This window comes from Sceloporus undulatus, chromosome 2 (assembly GCF_019175285.1).
Source record: "Sceloporus undulatus isolate JIND9_A2432 ecotype Alabama chromosome 2, SceUnd_v1.1, whole genome shotgun sequence".
Classification (NCBI taxonomy): Eukaryota; Metazoa; Chordata; class Lepidosauria; order Squamata; family Phrynosomatidae; genus Sceloporus; species Sceloporus undulatus.
This window is the reverse complement of record NC_056523.1, coordinates 12,773,334-12,791,349: the sequence shown is the minus strand read 5'-3', so window position 1 is coordinate 12,791,349 and position 18,016 is coordinate 12,773,334. Positions and strand designations below refer to the sequence as shown.

General features: G+C 42.9%; 1 protein-coding gene across 5 annotated transcripts in view; it reads left to right on the top strand.

Moving 5' to 3' along the window:
* LOC121921862 (zinc finger protein 883-like) overlaps window positions 1-7,255 on the top strand; it is a 13,181-nt gene extending 5,926 nt beyond the window's left edge. For 2 of the 5 annotated variants that reach the window (XR_006102059.1, XR_006102058.1), the window contains 4 exons: window positions 1,058-1,132; window positions 1,723-1,818; window positions 2,650-4,553; window positions 5,682-5,822. Coding sequence is in view for 2 of the 5 variants with exons in the window: in XM_042450504.1 (XP_042306438.1) it covers window positions 1,058-1,132; window positions 1,723-1,818; window positions 5,682-7,036 (1,526 nt within the window). In the remaining 3 variants the exon portion in view is untranslated. Of the gene's footprint in view, window positions 1-1,057; window positions 1,133-1,722; window positions 1,819-2,229; window positions 4,554-5,681 lie in introns of those variants that run through there. The other 3 variants (XR_006102060.1, XM_042450504.1, XM_042450505.1) reach the window with 3 other exon arrangements.
* The last annotated feature ends 10,761 nt before the right edge of the window (window positions 7,256-18,016 follow it).

Genomic DNA, 18,016 nt, shown 5'->3' with positions numbered 1-18,016 from the left:
ATATATTAAACAAATAGAATTTAGAACAAGTTAAAACTGGTTAAGACTATTTTGTTGTGTGCCATCAAGTTGTTTCTGACTTATGGTAACCCTAAGGTGAACTTATTAGGTTTTCTTGGCAAGTTCCTTCAGAGGGGGTTTGTCATTGCCATCCTCTGAGGCTGAGAGAGTGTGACTTGCTCAAGGTTACTCAGTGACCATGTGGCCAAGCTGGGATTCAAACCCTGGTCTTCAGGATCGTAGTCCCAACACTTAAACCACTACACCACACTGGCTCTCTACATGTATAGATTTAGACAGAAGTTCGACATTTCCAGACTGGTTCCTCTTACAGGTTTTTCATTTTCTCCCAGTACACCATATCAAGCTCATCAGGTTTTACTATAAAGCCATGTTTTAACTTGGTGCCAGAATGAACCCAGTGTCAGTTTCAATCATCCCTCTAGCTTAGGGGAGGGCATGACAACCAGGGTGCTACAGCAGAGAAGGTCTTTCCCCTTGTCCTCATGGGGTTTGTTGCTCTCCTTGGTGGGGCCTTCTCCTCCTCCAGCAACTCTTAATTCTTGGACAGGTGTGTGTGTATAGAGAGGTTTTAAAATATTACTAGTCTTTAAAAATCTACTCATTTGAGATGTGATGTTTGAGAAGATTTCTGAGAATACCACAGACTGCAAAAAAACCCAATAAATGGGTCCTCATTACCAAAAAGCAAAAATGACTATGCTCAGGTTGTCATATTTTAGCCATATCATGAGAAGAACGGACTCACTAGAAAATACTATAATGCTTGGTAAAGTTGAAGGCAGTAGGAAAAGAAGAAGACCCTCATTCTAGGTGGATAGACTCAATAAGAAAATGCCACAACCATGAATCTACAAGAGCTGTCCAGGGCAGTTGACTTTGCAATTTCTTGTTCATAGGGTCACCATAGGTCAAAGTCACTTGAAAGCAGTTAACAAAAACAGCAAAGGTGCCACAAGACCCTGTCCTTCTGTTATTTTTTTACAAGAGTGTGTGGAATACTGGTTGTTTTAATTCACATCATTTATCTTATCAGGTTTCCCCATTGTGACCATAAAGATGGAAGAAGAAGAAGAGTCACAGGCATCAGATAATCAGGATTGTGAACAAGGTAAGACCTTTTCAGGTGAGAAATGTTATGGATTTTGGGCAGTGTGTGTGGGATTTTGCACTTATTACATAAATTAAGGTAAGGTATATCATTATGCAAAGGGATCTTGCAGCACTTTTGAGACTGACTGAAGGCTAGAGGTTGATAGCCTGAGGTTTCCTAGACGAGCATCCTTCCTCAGATGCATGGGGTGGACAGACCTATATAGCCGTCTATGTGTAAGACTATCTATAGGAATGTAAATTTTTGTGGGTGTGGAGGTGAAGTGACAAGGTCAGTTTTAACAATGGTTGGTTGTTGGGGGTCCAGGCAAGGATGTTTCCTCAAGCAAAGGTTAGTAGATAACAATATGAATGAGTACAGTTGGCCTTCCACATTTGTGGATTTGATTATTTGCAGTTTTGATTGGTATGTTCTCTGTAGGAAACCCTATGTCCTTCAGAACAAACAAACAAACAAGCTTCATTTATATACTGTTTCATACTGCCTAAGCAGTGTCTAAGTGGTTTACAACTGTAAGCTAATTTGTGAAAACTATATGGAATGGGGTGAGAACATCACATCTTCTCTTGCATCCTTCTTCTGTTCAGGATTTTCTGGTGTAATAATAAAGATGGAACCTGAAGAAGAGCCTTGGATTTCAGATCTCCAGCAAAGAAGTACAATGTTCTCAAGAGTCCAGCCAGGTGAGCGATGGCCTCTCTTGGTTGGAGAGAGCAGTATAGATGGCTATGCCTGGCATTTTGCTATGTGAGGTAGTTTCCTCAGTCTTCCTGATGGAACATTAGAGCCTTTTGGAACATTTGGGGCATGTGGAAACATTAGAGATGGGTTTAGTGTGCAGTGTGGAAAGTGAGAACTTGTGCTGTCTTGCTGCCTTCCACTGAGGCAATGGGGCTAGTATTGCCCAGTCCCATCCAATAGTTTCTTTACACCAGTATCATTGTATACTAAGTCAGAGAGCAGAGGAAAAGTCTTCGCCTGTCTTGCTAGCTGAAAGAAGACCAGTTTTTTGGGGGGGTCGGATTAATTCCTTAGGTTTATTGGCGTCACAGTCAAAAAGCCCACGTCCAACACACTGTCCATCTTACTTCTAGTGGAAGAGGAACAGAACTTCCTGAAAATCCATCTTTGGCCTTTGACTCACACAGTCAAAGGAAAAGGAGGTTTCTTAATATTATCTGCTCACAGGCCAGAATTCACATCTTACATTCATATACAGTAGTCCCCCCCTTATTCGCGGTTTCACTTTCCGCAGTTTCAGTTACCTACAGTCAACTGCGGTCTGGAAAATTCCAGAAATAAACAATTCATGTGTTTTAAATTGTGCACCGTTCTGACTAGTGTTATAAAATCTTGCTCCGTCTCACCTGGGACGTGAATCATCCCTTTGCCCAGTGTATCCATGCTATATATGCTACCCAACCATTAGTTAATTAGTAGCCATCTTGGTTATCAGATCAACTGTTGTGGTGTCACAGTGTTTGTGTTCAAGTAACCCTTATTTTACTTAATAGTGGTCCCAAAGCGCAAGCGTAGTGATCGTGGCAATTCGGATATGCCTAAGAGAAGCCGTAAAGTGCTTCCTTTAAGTGAAAAGATGAAAGTTCTCGACTTAATAAGAAAAGAGAAAAAATCCTATTCTGAGGTTGCTAAGATCTACGGTAAGAATGAATCTTCTATCCGTGAAATTGTGAAGAAGGAAAAAGAAATTCGTGCTTGTTTTGCTTTCGTGCCTCACACTGCAAAAGTTCTAGGCAGAGTGCGTGATAAATGCTTAGTTAAGATGGAAAAGGCATTAAATTTGTGGTTGGAAGACATGAACAGAAAAAGTATTCCAACTGACAGCAACATGTTGCGCCAGAAAGCATTGAGCCTATATGAAGACTTCAGCAAGGGATCCCCTGAAATGCGTGACTCTAAGCCATTTATTGCAAGTAAGGGATGGTTACACAGATTCAGGAATAGGTTTGGACTGAGAACTATAAAATTTACTGGAGAGGCTGTATCTCCCACTGAAGATGCTGCCGTCACATTTCCGGTAGACTTGAAAAATTTGATTATGGAGAAAGGATACCATCCGAAGCAAGTCTTCAATTGTGATGAAACCGGGCTCTTCTGGAAGAAGATGCCCATTAGAACCTACATTCATAAAAATGCTAAGGAGTCACCAGGGCATAAAGCATGGAAGGACAGATTAACTCTAGTACTATGTGGCAACACTGCAGGGCATATTATAAAGCCAGGCGTGGTGTACAGATTGAAGAACCCACGTGCTCTCAAAAACAAACATCATCTGCCTGTGTTCTGGCAACATCATAAGAAAGCATGGATGACAGCCATCTTGTTTATGGACTGGTTCCACCAATGTTTCATTCCACAAGTGAAAAAATACTTGGAAGAGGAAGGGTTGGAATTTAAAGTCCTATTGATAATAGACAGTGCACCTGGCCATCCTGAATCTGTTTGCTATGAAAATGAAAATGTTGAGGTTGTATTTTTACCTCCAGATACAACCTCACTGCTTCAGCCCCTTGACCAAGGTGTCATTTGGTTTGTCAAGGCCACATACACCCGCCTGGTATTTGATCACATTATATCAGCAATTGATGCAGACCCCAGTGTGGACATAATGCAGTGCTGGAAATCATTCACAATTGCTGATGCAATAACATTAATCAAAGCTGCAGTGGATGAATTAAAACCAGAAACTGTAAATGCCTGCTGGAAGAACTTATGGCATGAAGTCGTGAATGATTTTAAAGGCTTCCCAGGGATCGATGAAGAAGTTAAGAAAATCATTCACGCAGCAAGACAGATTGGTGGAGAAGGATTCACTGACATGATTGATGAAGACGTGAAAGAACATATCGAAAGCCATCGAGAAATGTTAACAAATGCGGAGTTGGAAGAACTTTTTGAGACTTCTATGGAGGAAGAGGAAGGAGAAGAATCCAAATCAGAACCAGCAATGTGGACATTACCAAAATTTGCTGAAGTTTTTCAAATTGCACAGACTTTAAAGGACAAAATTATGGAATATGACCCTTGGATGGAACGCAGCATTAAAGTCACCCGTATGATCACCGAAGGACTGCAACCTCTTCAGGAACACTTTGATGAATTAAAAAGAAAGAGACAACTTCCGAATGCAATGTTATTTCAAAAGGTTTCGACAAAACACCCTTCGACTACTGATGATCCCCAACCATCAGCATCGTCTGCTCCTGACATCCAACCATCAGCATCGTCATGGCTCAATGATCCAGGATCACCTGAAGCTGATGATTCTCCTTCTGACTTGTTGTCAGAAGGTCAATAGTAGCCTAACATTACATCACAGTGCCTACGTCATTCAACTCACTTCATCCTCATCACGTAGGCATTGTATCATTATCACATCATCACAAGAAGAAGAAGGGTGAGTACAATACAATAAAATATTTTGAGAGAGAAAGAGAGAGAGAGAGAGAGACCACATTCACATAACTGTTATTACAGTATATTGTTATAATTGATCTGTTTTATTATTGGTTACTTTTGTTTATCTCTTACTGTGTCTAATTTATAAATTAAAAACTTTCTCATAGGTATAGGCATGTACAGGAAAAAAGATATTATATATAGGGTTCAGTACTATCCACAGTTTCAGGTGTGTTGGAACATATCCCCCGCAGATAAGGGGGGACTACTGTACAGTGGGCCCACTGTATCCATGGGCTCAGGATCCGCAGATTCAATTAACCTTGGATTCAAACGATAGTACTGTACATAACACAGTATATAATATTTTACATAACACAAGAAGTGTAGTACTTACAGTGCTGTATTTGTGAGGCTGGTGAGGCTGCAGACAGACATGGGGTGGAAGTGGCATGTCCCCAGAGGTGGGAAGAGAGACGTGAATGCAAGTCTGCAGAGGGATTGCTTTTGGAATCTTGTACTTGGAATCTTGTAAACGTTGTCTCCCTTAAATAACCCCTTATTTATAAGTTTCTTATTAATACTATGGCACAGGGCAGCAGCAGATGCAATGGCAAGCCCCAGCTGCCAAGTACACATTCTTCCTTCTCCCCCAGCTCCAGAGAGCCTGCCAGCGAACTGCTTCTGCTCTTGGAATGAATAAGCAGAAGAACTGCAGCCGCTGCCTCAAAGGCAATGTGTATGCTTCTCGCAGGAGAGCCTAAAGAATATACACCCGGTGACTGGGGCTTGCCGCTGCCTCCACTGCTGCCCTACACCATATTATTAAAAAGGATTAAATTATCCACATTTTAAACTATCCAGGAACAGAACTCCCACAGATACTGAGGGCCCACTGTATGTGTAAACTGCTTGAAAAATGTGCTGTGGTATAAAATGAAATTGCATGCTGATTTAATCAAACAAGCAAAACAGCTCAGTTTCTTTAACACCCTGTTCTATTTGTGAGTTGTGTAAGGTTGCCTTTCTTTATGTTTGCATTACTTGTCATTGTGGTGTGCTTGAAATGCTTTAATTTTTTTGCAACAGTAGGCACAGTTTCATGATTTTCTGTTGTTTCTCACAGGCAATGGTTATGTGAAAGAAGAAGATTTTCTACCAAGAAGCATTAAGCACATGGCTATCAATACAGCAATGACTCAAGGGAGCATTGTCCGTTGTTTGGGAAGAGCCAATCAGTATAGGGCAGAAAGACAACAAAGAAGCCACAAAGGGAAAAGAGGTAGTAAGAGACCATACAAAAGTTCTAATTATGGCAAAATCTTCATTTGGAGAAAATACTTTCTTGCCCAAGACAGAGCTCACACAGGAGAAAAACCATACACATGTTCCTATTGTGGAAAAACCTTTAATGTGCGATCATACCTCTTTGCACATGAGAGAACCCATACAGGAGAAAAACCACATAAATGCTCGCTTTGTGGGAAAGGGTTCAATGTGAGGTCTTACCTTATTGCACATGGGAGAACCCATACAGGAGAGAAGCCCCACATATGCTCGTTTTGTGGGAAAAGTTTCAGTGGACGGTCCAACCTCAATAGACACCAAAGGAGCCACACAGGAGAGAAGCCATACACCTGCTCAGCGTGTGGTAGGAGCTTTAGTCATAAAGCACACATGATCAGACATGAGAGAATTCATACGGGAGAGAAGCCCTATAAATGTTCACAGTGTCTAAAGAGCTTCAGCCAGAGTTCAACCCTCATTTCTCATGAGAGAACCCATGTTGAGAAACCATATAAATGCTCACACTGTGAGAAAAGCTTCAGCCAAAGTACCAAACTTGCTACTCATGAGAGAATCCACACAGGTGAGAAACCTTATGAATGCCCAATTTGTGGGAAAGGCTTCAGTCACAGATCAGATTACATTATACATGAGAGAACCCACACCGGAGATAAGCCCTATGCTTGTTCTATCTGTGGGAAAGGCTTCAGTGGGAGGTCTAACCTTACTAGACACGAAAGAAGCCACACAGGGGAGAAACCGTATCTCTGCTCACTTTGTGGGAAAGGCTTCTGCCATAAAGCACACCTGCTTCGACATGAGAAAATCCATACAGGAGAAAAACCTTACAAGTGCTTGGATTGTGAGGAAAGTTTCAAACACAAAACAGATCTCATTGGCCATGAGAGAAGCCATTCAGGGGTTAAACAGTATACCTGCACAGCCTGCGGGAAAAGCTTCAGTGGGAAATCAAACCTTAACAGGCACAAAAGAAGCCATACAGGCGAGAAACCCTATACATGCTTGGTCTGCGGCAGAAGCTTCAGTCATAAAGCACATTTGATTAGACATGAGAGAATCCATACAGGTGAAAAACCATATAAATGTTCTCACTGTATGAAAAGTTTCAATCAGAGTTCAACCCTTGTGGCTCATGAGAGAACTCATAGAGAAGAGAAGCTGTACAAATCCTGAGTTTGCAAAGAACACTATTTTTGGACTTTTGAAATTCCTTGCAAAGTGATGTTTATGTATAGTACACTTTTAAAACCTCATACATTGCCTGAGACTGCCTTTTAGGAAAAGAATGACAACTTTAAAAATGTATATGGATAAATGCTAGGAGGAAATAGTATTTGCATTATGACTGGAAAGCACATCAGTCTTTTTAGATATTAAAGACCTGCCCAGGGAGGTTTTTGTGTTTTGAATGCTTCTAGGCTCAGAAGAGAAACTAGAAACTAATACATTCACGCAAGCAAAACAAAATATTACCTATTAAAGAAAGGTGCTGCAGCTCAATAGTACAGTCATCCCACAATGGACACATCCAGTCTCATTTGGCTTCAGAAGCTAAGCAGGTGAGGCCTGGTTAGTACTTGAATGTGAGACCATCAGGAATCTCCAGGAATGGCTAGCAAAGAATCCCTCTTGACAACCTGAAAAGCTATTGCTGCCAGTTAGAGTTGACAGTATTGGGTTGGATGTAGCAATAGCCTGACCATATCTGTTGGGTATGCTTTGATTGAGATTTCCTGCATGGCAGGGGGTTGGACTGGATGGCCCTTGTGGTGTCTTCCAATTCTATGATTCTATAAAGTAGTTTTCTGTATTCCTAAGAGAGTGCATGCTGTGCATATACACCAGGAGTGAGCAGCCTGGGTGGCTAGGGGGCCATATTAAGTGTCTAGGAGACCTTGGGAGGCTGCACTCCTCACCCCATCCACCGTCTCAGAAAACATATTGCCCCCAATGCCTTCTAGTTCCCGGGGGCATTCTGCCAATATTTTTCAGACCCCTGGGGCTATCTTAGGCCCAAGAGAGGCCTTTATTCAAAACAGCAAGTGTCTAAAAGTCACTTCTGGTCTAAAAAAGGCCTTTCCTGGGATTCAGATGGCCTCAGGGTGGGGAGAACATGACAAAAATGCCCTCAGAGAATAATTGGGAAATTTTACAAAGTTTTTTTGAGCTCTTGTCATGGGCCACAAAAATTATACAGATGATAAAAAATGTTGCTCACGTCAGCAATATCAGCAATGGGGCCTTATATTTTAGCAAACCATGCCATTTGCTATACAGTGGTACCTCGGGATACGAAATACCCAGGTTACGAAATTTTCGGGATACGAAAAAATCCCATAGGGAATTATTGTTTCGGGTTACGAATGTTTTTTCGGGTTACGAAAAAACTTTTGGTGCTTTTTTCGGCTTTTTCGCACGGAATCGCGGCTTTTCCCCATTAGCGCCTATGGCAATTCGGCTTACGAAGGCTTTTCGGGTTACGAAAGCGGCCGCGTTACGAATTAATTTCGTAACCCGAGGCACCACTGTATTTAAAAAAGGAGATATTAGATGTCTTGTATTTAGATGTAAATGTTGAAGATATTGGGCCTAGAGGAAAGATGACTGAATGGGGTCATTATAGTACGTGGGCTGTGTGTTGTGTGTGTTGTCCTTCTTCAAGTCATTTCCGACTTGTGGCGACCCTAAGATGACCCTATCATGGGGTTTTCTTGGCAAGAGTTATTTAGAGGAGGTTTGCCATTGTCTTTCTCTGAGGCTGAGAGCATGTGACTTGCTCAAGGTCACCTGCTGGGTTTCATGGCCAAGCTGGGGATTGAACCCTGGTCTCCAGAGACGTAGTCCAACAACTCGAACCACTGTGCCAACTAATACCTGGGCTAGTCCCACTCTATTAATAATATTATGAGCCTAAGTCATAACTGGTGTGGGCAATGTCAGTGTCAAACTACCTGACCAGATGTCTCCAGGTTAGGAACAGGTGAAAGAGCTAACTTGACCACCACTGCTTTGAATTCCCAATTGTGATACATGTTTGTCCCCAGGATTGGGATCAGAAGCTCTGTGTGAATGCATCTCTCTGTCTCAGGACTATCACACAAGCCTCAGGAGATTATCAGATGAGGCAAAAAAGTGGAATTAAAGCAGAATACATGCCTCTGTGGCTGAACCTTATCAGATGATGCTGTGGCTGAGCTGTAGCTGGCCTGTCTTCCATTCATGACTATCACACACATTTTCATTTATGGGCTTCCCCCACCAATTGCTGTCAGTCTCACCACTGTAGCATTAGATTTATGTGCAATGTCTGGGCCACAGTCCTAGCATTGGGCAGTCACTTGGTGTCAGTTTCCTCCTCTCCCTCATTCCCTGCCCCTCCTATTCCCAAGCAACCTGTTTTGTTTTAAAAAAAATATTTTACGTATTTTCTTTCTTTCCTCCCAGCGAAATCTCATTGCCATAATGCCTAAGAGAGAAAAATAAAAATAAAAAACCCAAAAGGCATGCTGATAAAACAATGGGAGAGGGAGCCAGGTTTAAGGAGCAGTCTGGTAAAGTCCCAGACTGGCAATGGCTGGTACAGTGATTGCAGATACATGCGACAGGAATTGCTCCCAAGCTAGTATGAATGTGTTTCTTTAACACGATTGCGGTGAGAATGGGGGATCTTGCGATAATCTCCTCGGTCTTGCCACAATTGCATTATTAAAAAAGAATGAAAACATACTGGTTTTGGAAATTTTATTGCCACATGTCTTCACTAGTACAACAGGGGCTTTTGTATCATCAACAGTCCCCCGTGCATTGTCTTCTTCATAGTTCCTGCCCTATGCCCTACTCAGCATGCCTCCCCCCCTTTTAAGTTTGTCCTAGTAATTCCAGAGTTATGGGAATATGATTTAGTTTTTTTTTAAAGTGGAAAAAACTTGGGGGGGAGGAAAGAAAAGAGTCCACCTGAGAATAGTGTGAGGGAGGGGGAGAAGGGGAAAGAGAGGAGACTTACACCACTTGACTGCCCAATATTGCAACTGCCATGGACTGTCACTATTGCACATGTGGAGTAATGGGGTGGCAGCATGATTGTCTGCTTTCTGACTGGTTTTCCCATCGATGAAAAGAGGCCTTCCAGCAACACTTCAGAGGTACAGTAGCAATGGGTCGGAGGTGATAAGGTACTGACAAAGGTGCTATTTTCTTGCTAAAATTGCAGTTTCAAAGCATGTGTGATAAGGCCATATCTTGGTCCACATTAGATTGTACTAAACAAAAACTGGGCATTCTGGGATTGCACCAAAGACATTTTTTATTGAAATAGAATGATCGTGGAAAGGACAAAATGGGAATGTATCCCTGTGCATTAACATTTTATACCAGGTGTAAACAAGGCCTGCAGGGCCTGGTACACAGAGAAGACAATCTGGTCTTGAAGAAGAGACATGAAATTATGCTAACAGTGTTCTACTGTACCTGTGCCAATGTGCCCTAAGCACAGAGGGAGACAGTATGGCTGTTTTAAATGTTGTTGGGCTACAACTTCCTATCAGTCTTTGCAACTACAGCTTAATAGTATAAGAGCTGACTACTTTTGTCTAATATGGACCAGCCTCTGGCTACTCAGTGACGTAGTGCGGCCTCCCCAGCTGAGATACAGGAGTGAGGATTTTACACCACCTTGAATGATTTGCATCATCTGCTTTCCTGCCGAGGGCTGGAAAAATCCTTGATGGCAAAGGCTGCAGCAACACTGCTGAGACCAAGCAGATTGACAGCACTTTAACTGCCATGGCTCCATGCTATGGGAATCCTGTAATTTGTTGTGGCACCAGAGCTCTCTGATAAATCTCTCTCCAACTACAAATGCAAAAATTCCATAGCCTTGAGTCATGGCAATGAAAGCAGTATCAAGCAGTTTCAGTATCTGTATCATTTATGCAGTGCAGATAAAGCCATAGATGGAGTTATTGGTGCTATGGTAACCCTGCAGCAAGTCCCCCTTCCTCTTTGCTTCTTGTCCTTAGGCAAAACTGTGACATAGCATCATCATATTCTGTGGCTGCTGCTCCCCTGATGTGGAAGGGGAAAGCAAATAAAAGCAGTGAGCGAGGGAACCATATCACAGGGTATCCATAACTCCATGGTGATGATGAAAGTGGCAGAGAAGTGGAAAAATCAGCCTAGATTCACCATGGCAAGAAGAGGAATCCCATACTTACCCCCACAGTGGCTGAAATTCTAGATGTGGGTAGTCTTATCCACGGGACTACTTTAACTATCCGAAGGGAGAAGCGGGAGATATAAATAAAAATTATTATTATTATTATTATTATTAATTATTTGAAAAAATAAAAGAGCCATCTAATTTCTGTGAGTAGAGTGAAAAAGGTGGGCGCTTAGTCCATCCTGGGGGCACCTAAGAGAAGCACTGACCCTCCTCTACTCTCTCATCCATCCAGGCTTTTTGAGTGAGTACAAAGAGTTATGCCTGCTGGAATTATTTGGCATCGTTTTCCTTTGCTTCATTTTTAGATCCTTTGTTACACACCCCTATGTTTTACCCTCGACTTACACGGCACTTATCAAAATCTGTAATTTTGGTCCCAAAACCTGCCCTCGACTTACACATGAGGTCGACTTATAGTTGAACATACACGGTAAGTTACATTTCCATAACTAAGCAGCTGATCTAGGATTCCAACTGATGTGTTTTGATAGCCTCCTCCACAGAGCATGTTGTCAAACCATGGAGTTCTCTACCAAACAATGTGCAGCTATTCAGGATGTGCAGATGTCATACTGAAGATGGAGTTTTGTTTTCTGCAGCTCGAGAGACAAGGTCCCGGAACAATGGATTCAAGCTACAGGGAAAGAGATTCCACCTCAACATTAGGAGGAACTCCCTGATAGGGAGAGCTATTTGACAGTGGAATAGGCTTCCTTGAAGTGTGGTGGAGTCTCCTTCTTTGGAGGTTTTTAAACAGAGGCTGGATGGCCATCTGTCAGGAGTGCTTCCTTCATGGCAGGATAGCCCTGCCTGATAGCCCTTGAGGTCTCTTCCAATTATAAGATTATATGATCAATTTGGATGGCTTGAAAGGGGAATTCAATAAATGCTAGGAGAACAATGCTACCATGTCAACTGTATACTACAGTTGGCCCTCTAGATTCATGGATTCTGCATCCACCTGTTCAACCAAACAAGGTTTGAATACTGACACACAAAAACTGAAAAAGCATTTTCGTTTTATATAAGGGTTGCCATTTTACCATGCCATCGTATATAATGGGACTTGAACATGCTCAGATTTTGGTGGATTTTGGTACCACAGGGGGTTCTGGAACTCCAGAGGATACCAGGGGCTCACGGTACATTTTATCAGAGGCAATTTGTCAGTTACTGAAGAATGTAAGTGGGGAAGAACAGCTGAAATCATGTCCTGCTTATTGGCCTATCACTGGTCATTTTGTGAATAGAATACTGCCATAGTTTTTTGTGGGTTTTTCGGGCTATGTGGCCATGTTCTAGAAGATTTTCTTCCTGATGTTTCGCCAGCATCTGTGGCTGGCATCTTCGAGATGCCAGCCACAGATGCTGGCGAAATGTCAGGAAGAAAATCTTCTAGAACATGGCTATATAGCCCAAAAAATCCACAAAAAGCTATGGATGACAGCCATGAAAGCCTTTGCCTTCACAGAATACTGCCAAATCGGGACAGTTGAAGAATGTGACTATGCAGTCTGTCACAAACAGACCCACACTTCAAAATGTGCCACTCCACCACTGATGATACCCAGCTCTTTTTGCACATGGATCCTCTTACCTACCTACCAAGCTGGGATCCCCATAGTGTTCCTCAAGACCTCCACGGACAGCTGCATCTTCATAGGGTTTAAGAGAAGATGTTCTCTTTGGGATGAAACAACCATTTCCACATTTGGTATCTGGGGACAGAAAAGTGAGGACACTGAAAGAGATGTTGGTCAAAGTCTGCCTATTGTACTACTCGGGACTCAAAGATGAGGATCAGTGCAAATGAGTAGCATGGACAGGAGATGGCTTCTCTCTGGGTACATCTACACTGTAAAAATAATTCAGTTTGACTCCACTTTAAGTGTCATAGCTACATCCTATGGAATCCTGGGGTTTGTAGTTTGACAAGGTCTTTAACCTTCTTTGCCAAAGAGTGCTAGTGCCTCACAAAACTGCAAACCCCAGGATTCTGTAGGATGGTACTATGGCAATTAAAGTGGAGTCAAACTGCATTATTTCTACAGTGTAAGTGTACCCTCTGTGTTTCTTTCACTGAGGTTTTGCAGATCCAGATTTATTTATTCATCTTGTTAAAAACTGTTCCCTTGAAACACTTTTCCCTGAAGAAGAAGCCAGTGAAACTTTGAAAGCTTGCAACATGGTTTTTGTTTTTTTGTTTTTTGCATTTCGTTGGTCCAATAGAGGCATCACTGTTTTGTGGATTTTGGATGATACTGTACGATGCTAGGAAACATAACCAGGGTAGACACATTGGCCATATAGCCAAGTATAGTATCATACAAAATACACAAGACAGTGATGCCTTATGGGCCAATCAAACTGCATATTATACATATTGCAAGCTTTCTAAGGTCAACTGTCTTCTTCAACAGGCAAAGTGATACAGGAGGGATGAAAATGATGATGTTAGTCCTAGCTCTGCATTTGGTAAGGATGTTGTAGTTGTAGTCCTCAGTTCAGATGATATGGAAGGATATTGATGCAAGTGGGCCCCTCTTCTTTCTAGCCATGTGGGTGTGCTACTGCTTTTTGTCTTGCAAATGGAATTTAAAGTTGGTTTCCTGGATTGAATCTCCCAGCATCCACATGACCATAGAATCATAGTTGGAAGAGATCACAAGGGCTATCCAGACCAACCCCCCTTCCATGCAGGAAATCACCATTAAAGCATCCCCAACAGATGGCCATCCAGCCTCTGTTTAAAGATATCCAAGGAAGGAGACTCCACCACTCTCCAAGGGTGTGTGTTCCACTGTCGAATAGCTCTTACTGTCAAGACGTTCCTCCTAATGTTGAGGTGGAATCTCTTTTCCTGGAGCATGCATCCATTGTTCCATGTTCTAGTCTCTGGAGCAGCAGAAAACAAGCTTGCTCCCTCCTCAATGGGACACCCCTTCAAATTCTTAAACAGGACTATCATTATCACCCCTTAACCGTCTCTTTTCCAGGCTAAACATCCCTAGCTCCCTAAGTCTTTCCTCATAAGGCATGATTTCCAGACCCTTCACCATTTTGGTACGCCTTCCTTGGACACACTCCAATTTGTCAACATCCTTTTTGAATTGTGGCATCCAAAACTGGACAGAGTATTCCAGATGAGGCGTAACCAAAGCAGAATAGAGTGGCACTATTACTTCCTTTGGTCTAGACACTATACAGTGGTACCTCGGGATACGAAATACCCAGGTTACGAAATTTTCGGGATACGAAAAAATCCCATAGGGAATCATTGTTCCGGGTTACGAATGTTTTTTCGGGTTACGAAAAAACTTTTGGTGCTTTTTTCGGCTTTTTCGCACGGAATCGCGGCTTTTCCCCATTAGCGCCTATGGCAATTCGGCTTACGAAGGCTTTTCGGGTTACGAAAGCGGCCGCGGAACGAATTAATTTCGTAATCCGAGGCACCACTGTACTTCTATCGATGCAGCCTAAAATCGCATTTGGCCATTTTAGCTGCCACATCGCACTTGATTCATGTTCAACTTGTGGTCTACTCTTAGGAGTTTATCACACGAAGGAGATCAGGAGTTTATCCTGTGAATATCCTGGAAAAATTGCGTAATTATGCATAACGATATCACATGATGTTGCACAAAACCCACTATTAAAGTGGACACGAAATATTAATGCACATCTTTTTTACTTTCGAGATTTCAGCGACAAAGTATTTCTGAAATCACTATTTGTGCTATTGCCTGTGATAATCATTCATGCAATTCCTCGCCATTTCCGCTTCATTTGCGGGATGCTTTAAATGGGCTTTAATCTCTCTTTAATGTCAAAATCAGCCCGTATTATAAACTCCATAGTCTTATTAAGCCAGGTGCTCCCCCCCCATTCTATATTTATGCATAGATATATCTATGCACAGATACACCAGAAAGAGGAGGGGCCCACCTGCATGAATGCCCTTCCATACCATCTGGACTAAGGACAACTACAAGATCTTGATCAAATGCAGGGCTAGGACTAACATCCTCAACTCTTTTTTCCTTCTGTATCATTTTTAAGACCTTTCTCTGATGATGAAGCCAGTGGAGCTTCGAAAGCTTGCAACATGCATTTTGTGTGTTTTGTTGGCCCCATAAAGTTATCACTGTTTTGTGACTTTTGGAAGAAAGGTTGAATGTAGCGCAAGAGAGGAAGACAGACAGATTCAACCAGGTTTAATTTTTATTGATTTTTTTAATTGTATGTACAGTGCTGTGTAAATCTTCAGCGCTATATAAATAATGTTTAATAACAACAACAACAACCAGGGAGGTCACAGACATGAATTTGCAAGACCTAAGCAGGAGGTGGAAGGCAGGCAGGCTTGGAGATAGTTCATCCACAGGCTTATCATGAGTTGGGGTCAACTTAAAGTCAATTCACCACCACCACCACCAGAGATTGACATCACCTGTTTTTCAGTCTGTCTCTAGCCTTGCATCTTCCCAGCAGTGTCCCTGCACCCCTTTCCAGATCTGCCCTCAGTCACCCCTTCTTTGCAGCTTCTGCATTGCATCCAACAGAAGGTGTGCAACACACAGCTCACAACTCTTACTACACCCTAAAAGCATTGATGATCCCTTAGTGGAGGAAAGTGGGAGGAACAGGAAAAAGCCTCTATTTTTTCTTTTTTTTAAAGTCACATCTGCCCAATCACATATCTCCTGCCTTCTCACTCCTTCTAGGAAGCTCAGCTCTGTTTGTTTAACTGTTTGTGGAGCCACATACAGGGAAGGCACTAAGGCAGAAAAACTGGGAGAGCATCCCACTGTATCTGGGTTCATCTGCACTGTAGAAATAATAGGGCCTCCTATTCCCCTCCAGCTATACTCCGACTGTGTGGGGGAGAGGCTTGCGTACCAGAATGAAGTTGTGAGCTATACTGGCGGTGGTATAGTTACTGGTAGGGCCTCCCATGCCAGACTGGTCACAACCGAAGGGTCTGACCAAGAGCGCCAAAGGGCAGGATGGGCTCTCTAACTGGGCAGATGGTGCTCGTCTAACCCTGTAAGGTCAACCATCTCAGAGAAGGAAACTCTAACCAAACCTACAACCCGAGGACCTCACTCACACTGTCCATGCTTGTCAAGGCCTCAGCAGTCGAACCTCTGGTTTAAAGGGTGAGGCCAGTTCTGTGCATGCTGCCCATGCTTGTAGAAAGCATGGATGAGTCCTTCCTGAATCTTTGTTCGCGAAGTAAAGCCAAGAAGAAGAAGAAGAGAAATAATGCAGTTTGACACCACTTTAAGTGCCATGGCTCCATCCTGCAGAATCCTGGGATTTGCAGTTTGGTGAGGCCTCACCCGCATGCTTTGGCAGAGAAGGCTAAGGACCTTGTAAAACTCCAGATCCCAGGAGTCCAGAGGATGGAGCTATAGCTCTTAAAAGTGGCATCAAAGTGCATTATTTCTACAGTGTAGATACACCCTGAGTCTGGGCAGGATGATTTATGGTCAGGCTGATCTGCTCTTAGGATTTTAGCAGATGTTTGGTCTGCAGAAACCAGCTGGCTGGGGCTGCTTTGCAAAACAGGAGTTACAAACAAATAAACAAACAAACCTTTTGTTCCTTCAACACAATCTGAAATACATAGAAGCTGAACTGGCAGCTGGCCATCCCATTGCTCTAAGCCTGAATTAAACCCTAGTCTCTGGGAATTGTAGTCCAACATACAAACCGGTACACCATGTTACTGCTAGGAAAACATGAATAGTAGTTGTGTCTGCATCTGCACTGCAGTAGTGCGGTCTGACACTGCTTTAACTGCCATGGCTCCATGCTATGGAGTCCTGACACTTGTTGTGTGTTGCTGCACCAGAGCTCTCTGACAGAGAAGGCTAGATATCTCACAGAACTACAAATCCCAAAATTCAAGGTACTGAGCCATGACAATTAAAGCTATGTCATACGTATTGGATTATTCCTGCAGTACAGATCCAGCCTCAGGGGGTACCTACACTGTAGAAATCATGTAGCTGGACACACACCCACTATGGTGTCCAACTACGGAATCCTGGGATCTGTAGTTTTGCAAGGTCTCTAGCCTTCTCTGCGAAAGGGGGATGTGTCTTATCAAACTACACATCCCAGGGGATGGAGCCATGGCAGTTAAAATGGTGTCCCCTTGACATGGATGTCTAGCCACAGTGATGGGGAATACCAGGCTTGGACAATCCTGACCTTACTCTTGACATTTTAGGATCTTGTCTAGCTCTTTCATAGCTGCCTTGTACATAGTGATGGGGAATACAATGGCTTGGACAATCCTCATTTTAGTCTTCCAGGCTGTATCTTTACTCTTAGGATCGTGTCTAGTTCTTTCAGTCTATTCTGTTCTAGTCTAGTGTCTAGTCTAGTTGTCTACTTGATGGGGGGAAAGCATGGCTTGAACAATCCTGGCTTTAGTCTTCAGAGTTATATCTTGACACTTCAGGATCTTGTCCAGTTCTTTCATAGCTGCCCTCCCCATTCCTAGCCCTCTGATTTCTTGACTGGAGTCCCCATGCTGAAGAAGGTGTCATCCCAGGTGGGGGACCTTGCTCATGCCCTCCTGGGGCCGCATTCCCACTTACAAATAAGTTGCTTTGCGATCCAAATCAATGGATTGGTTCGGCAGTGGAGTGTGGTTCACACTACCTTTGCCCCAATCACATTTTCTTGCTACAGAATAAAATAAAATAACCCACTTGTGGTTCACGTTGACATATGAATCGATTCAAAACGGACCCGCTCCAGCCGGCCAATGGGCAAATTCAAAATGATTCCGATCCGCATCTGGTTCACACTTGCGCAGAATTGATTTATCCAAAAAGACGCGGGGAAATCAGTGTCAAAAAGATGCAGGTTAAATGGGTCTAGCTCGTGGCCTCCCTCTCTGAATGGCTTCAGCGATT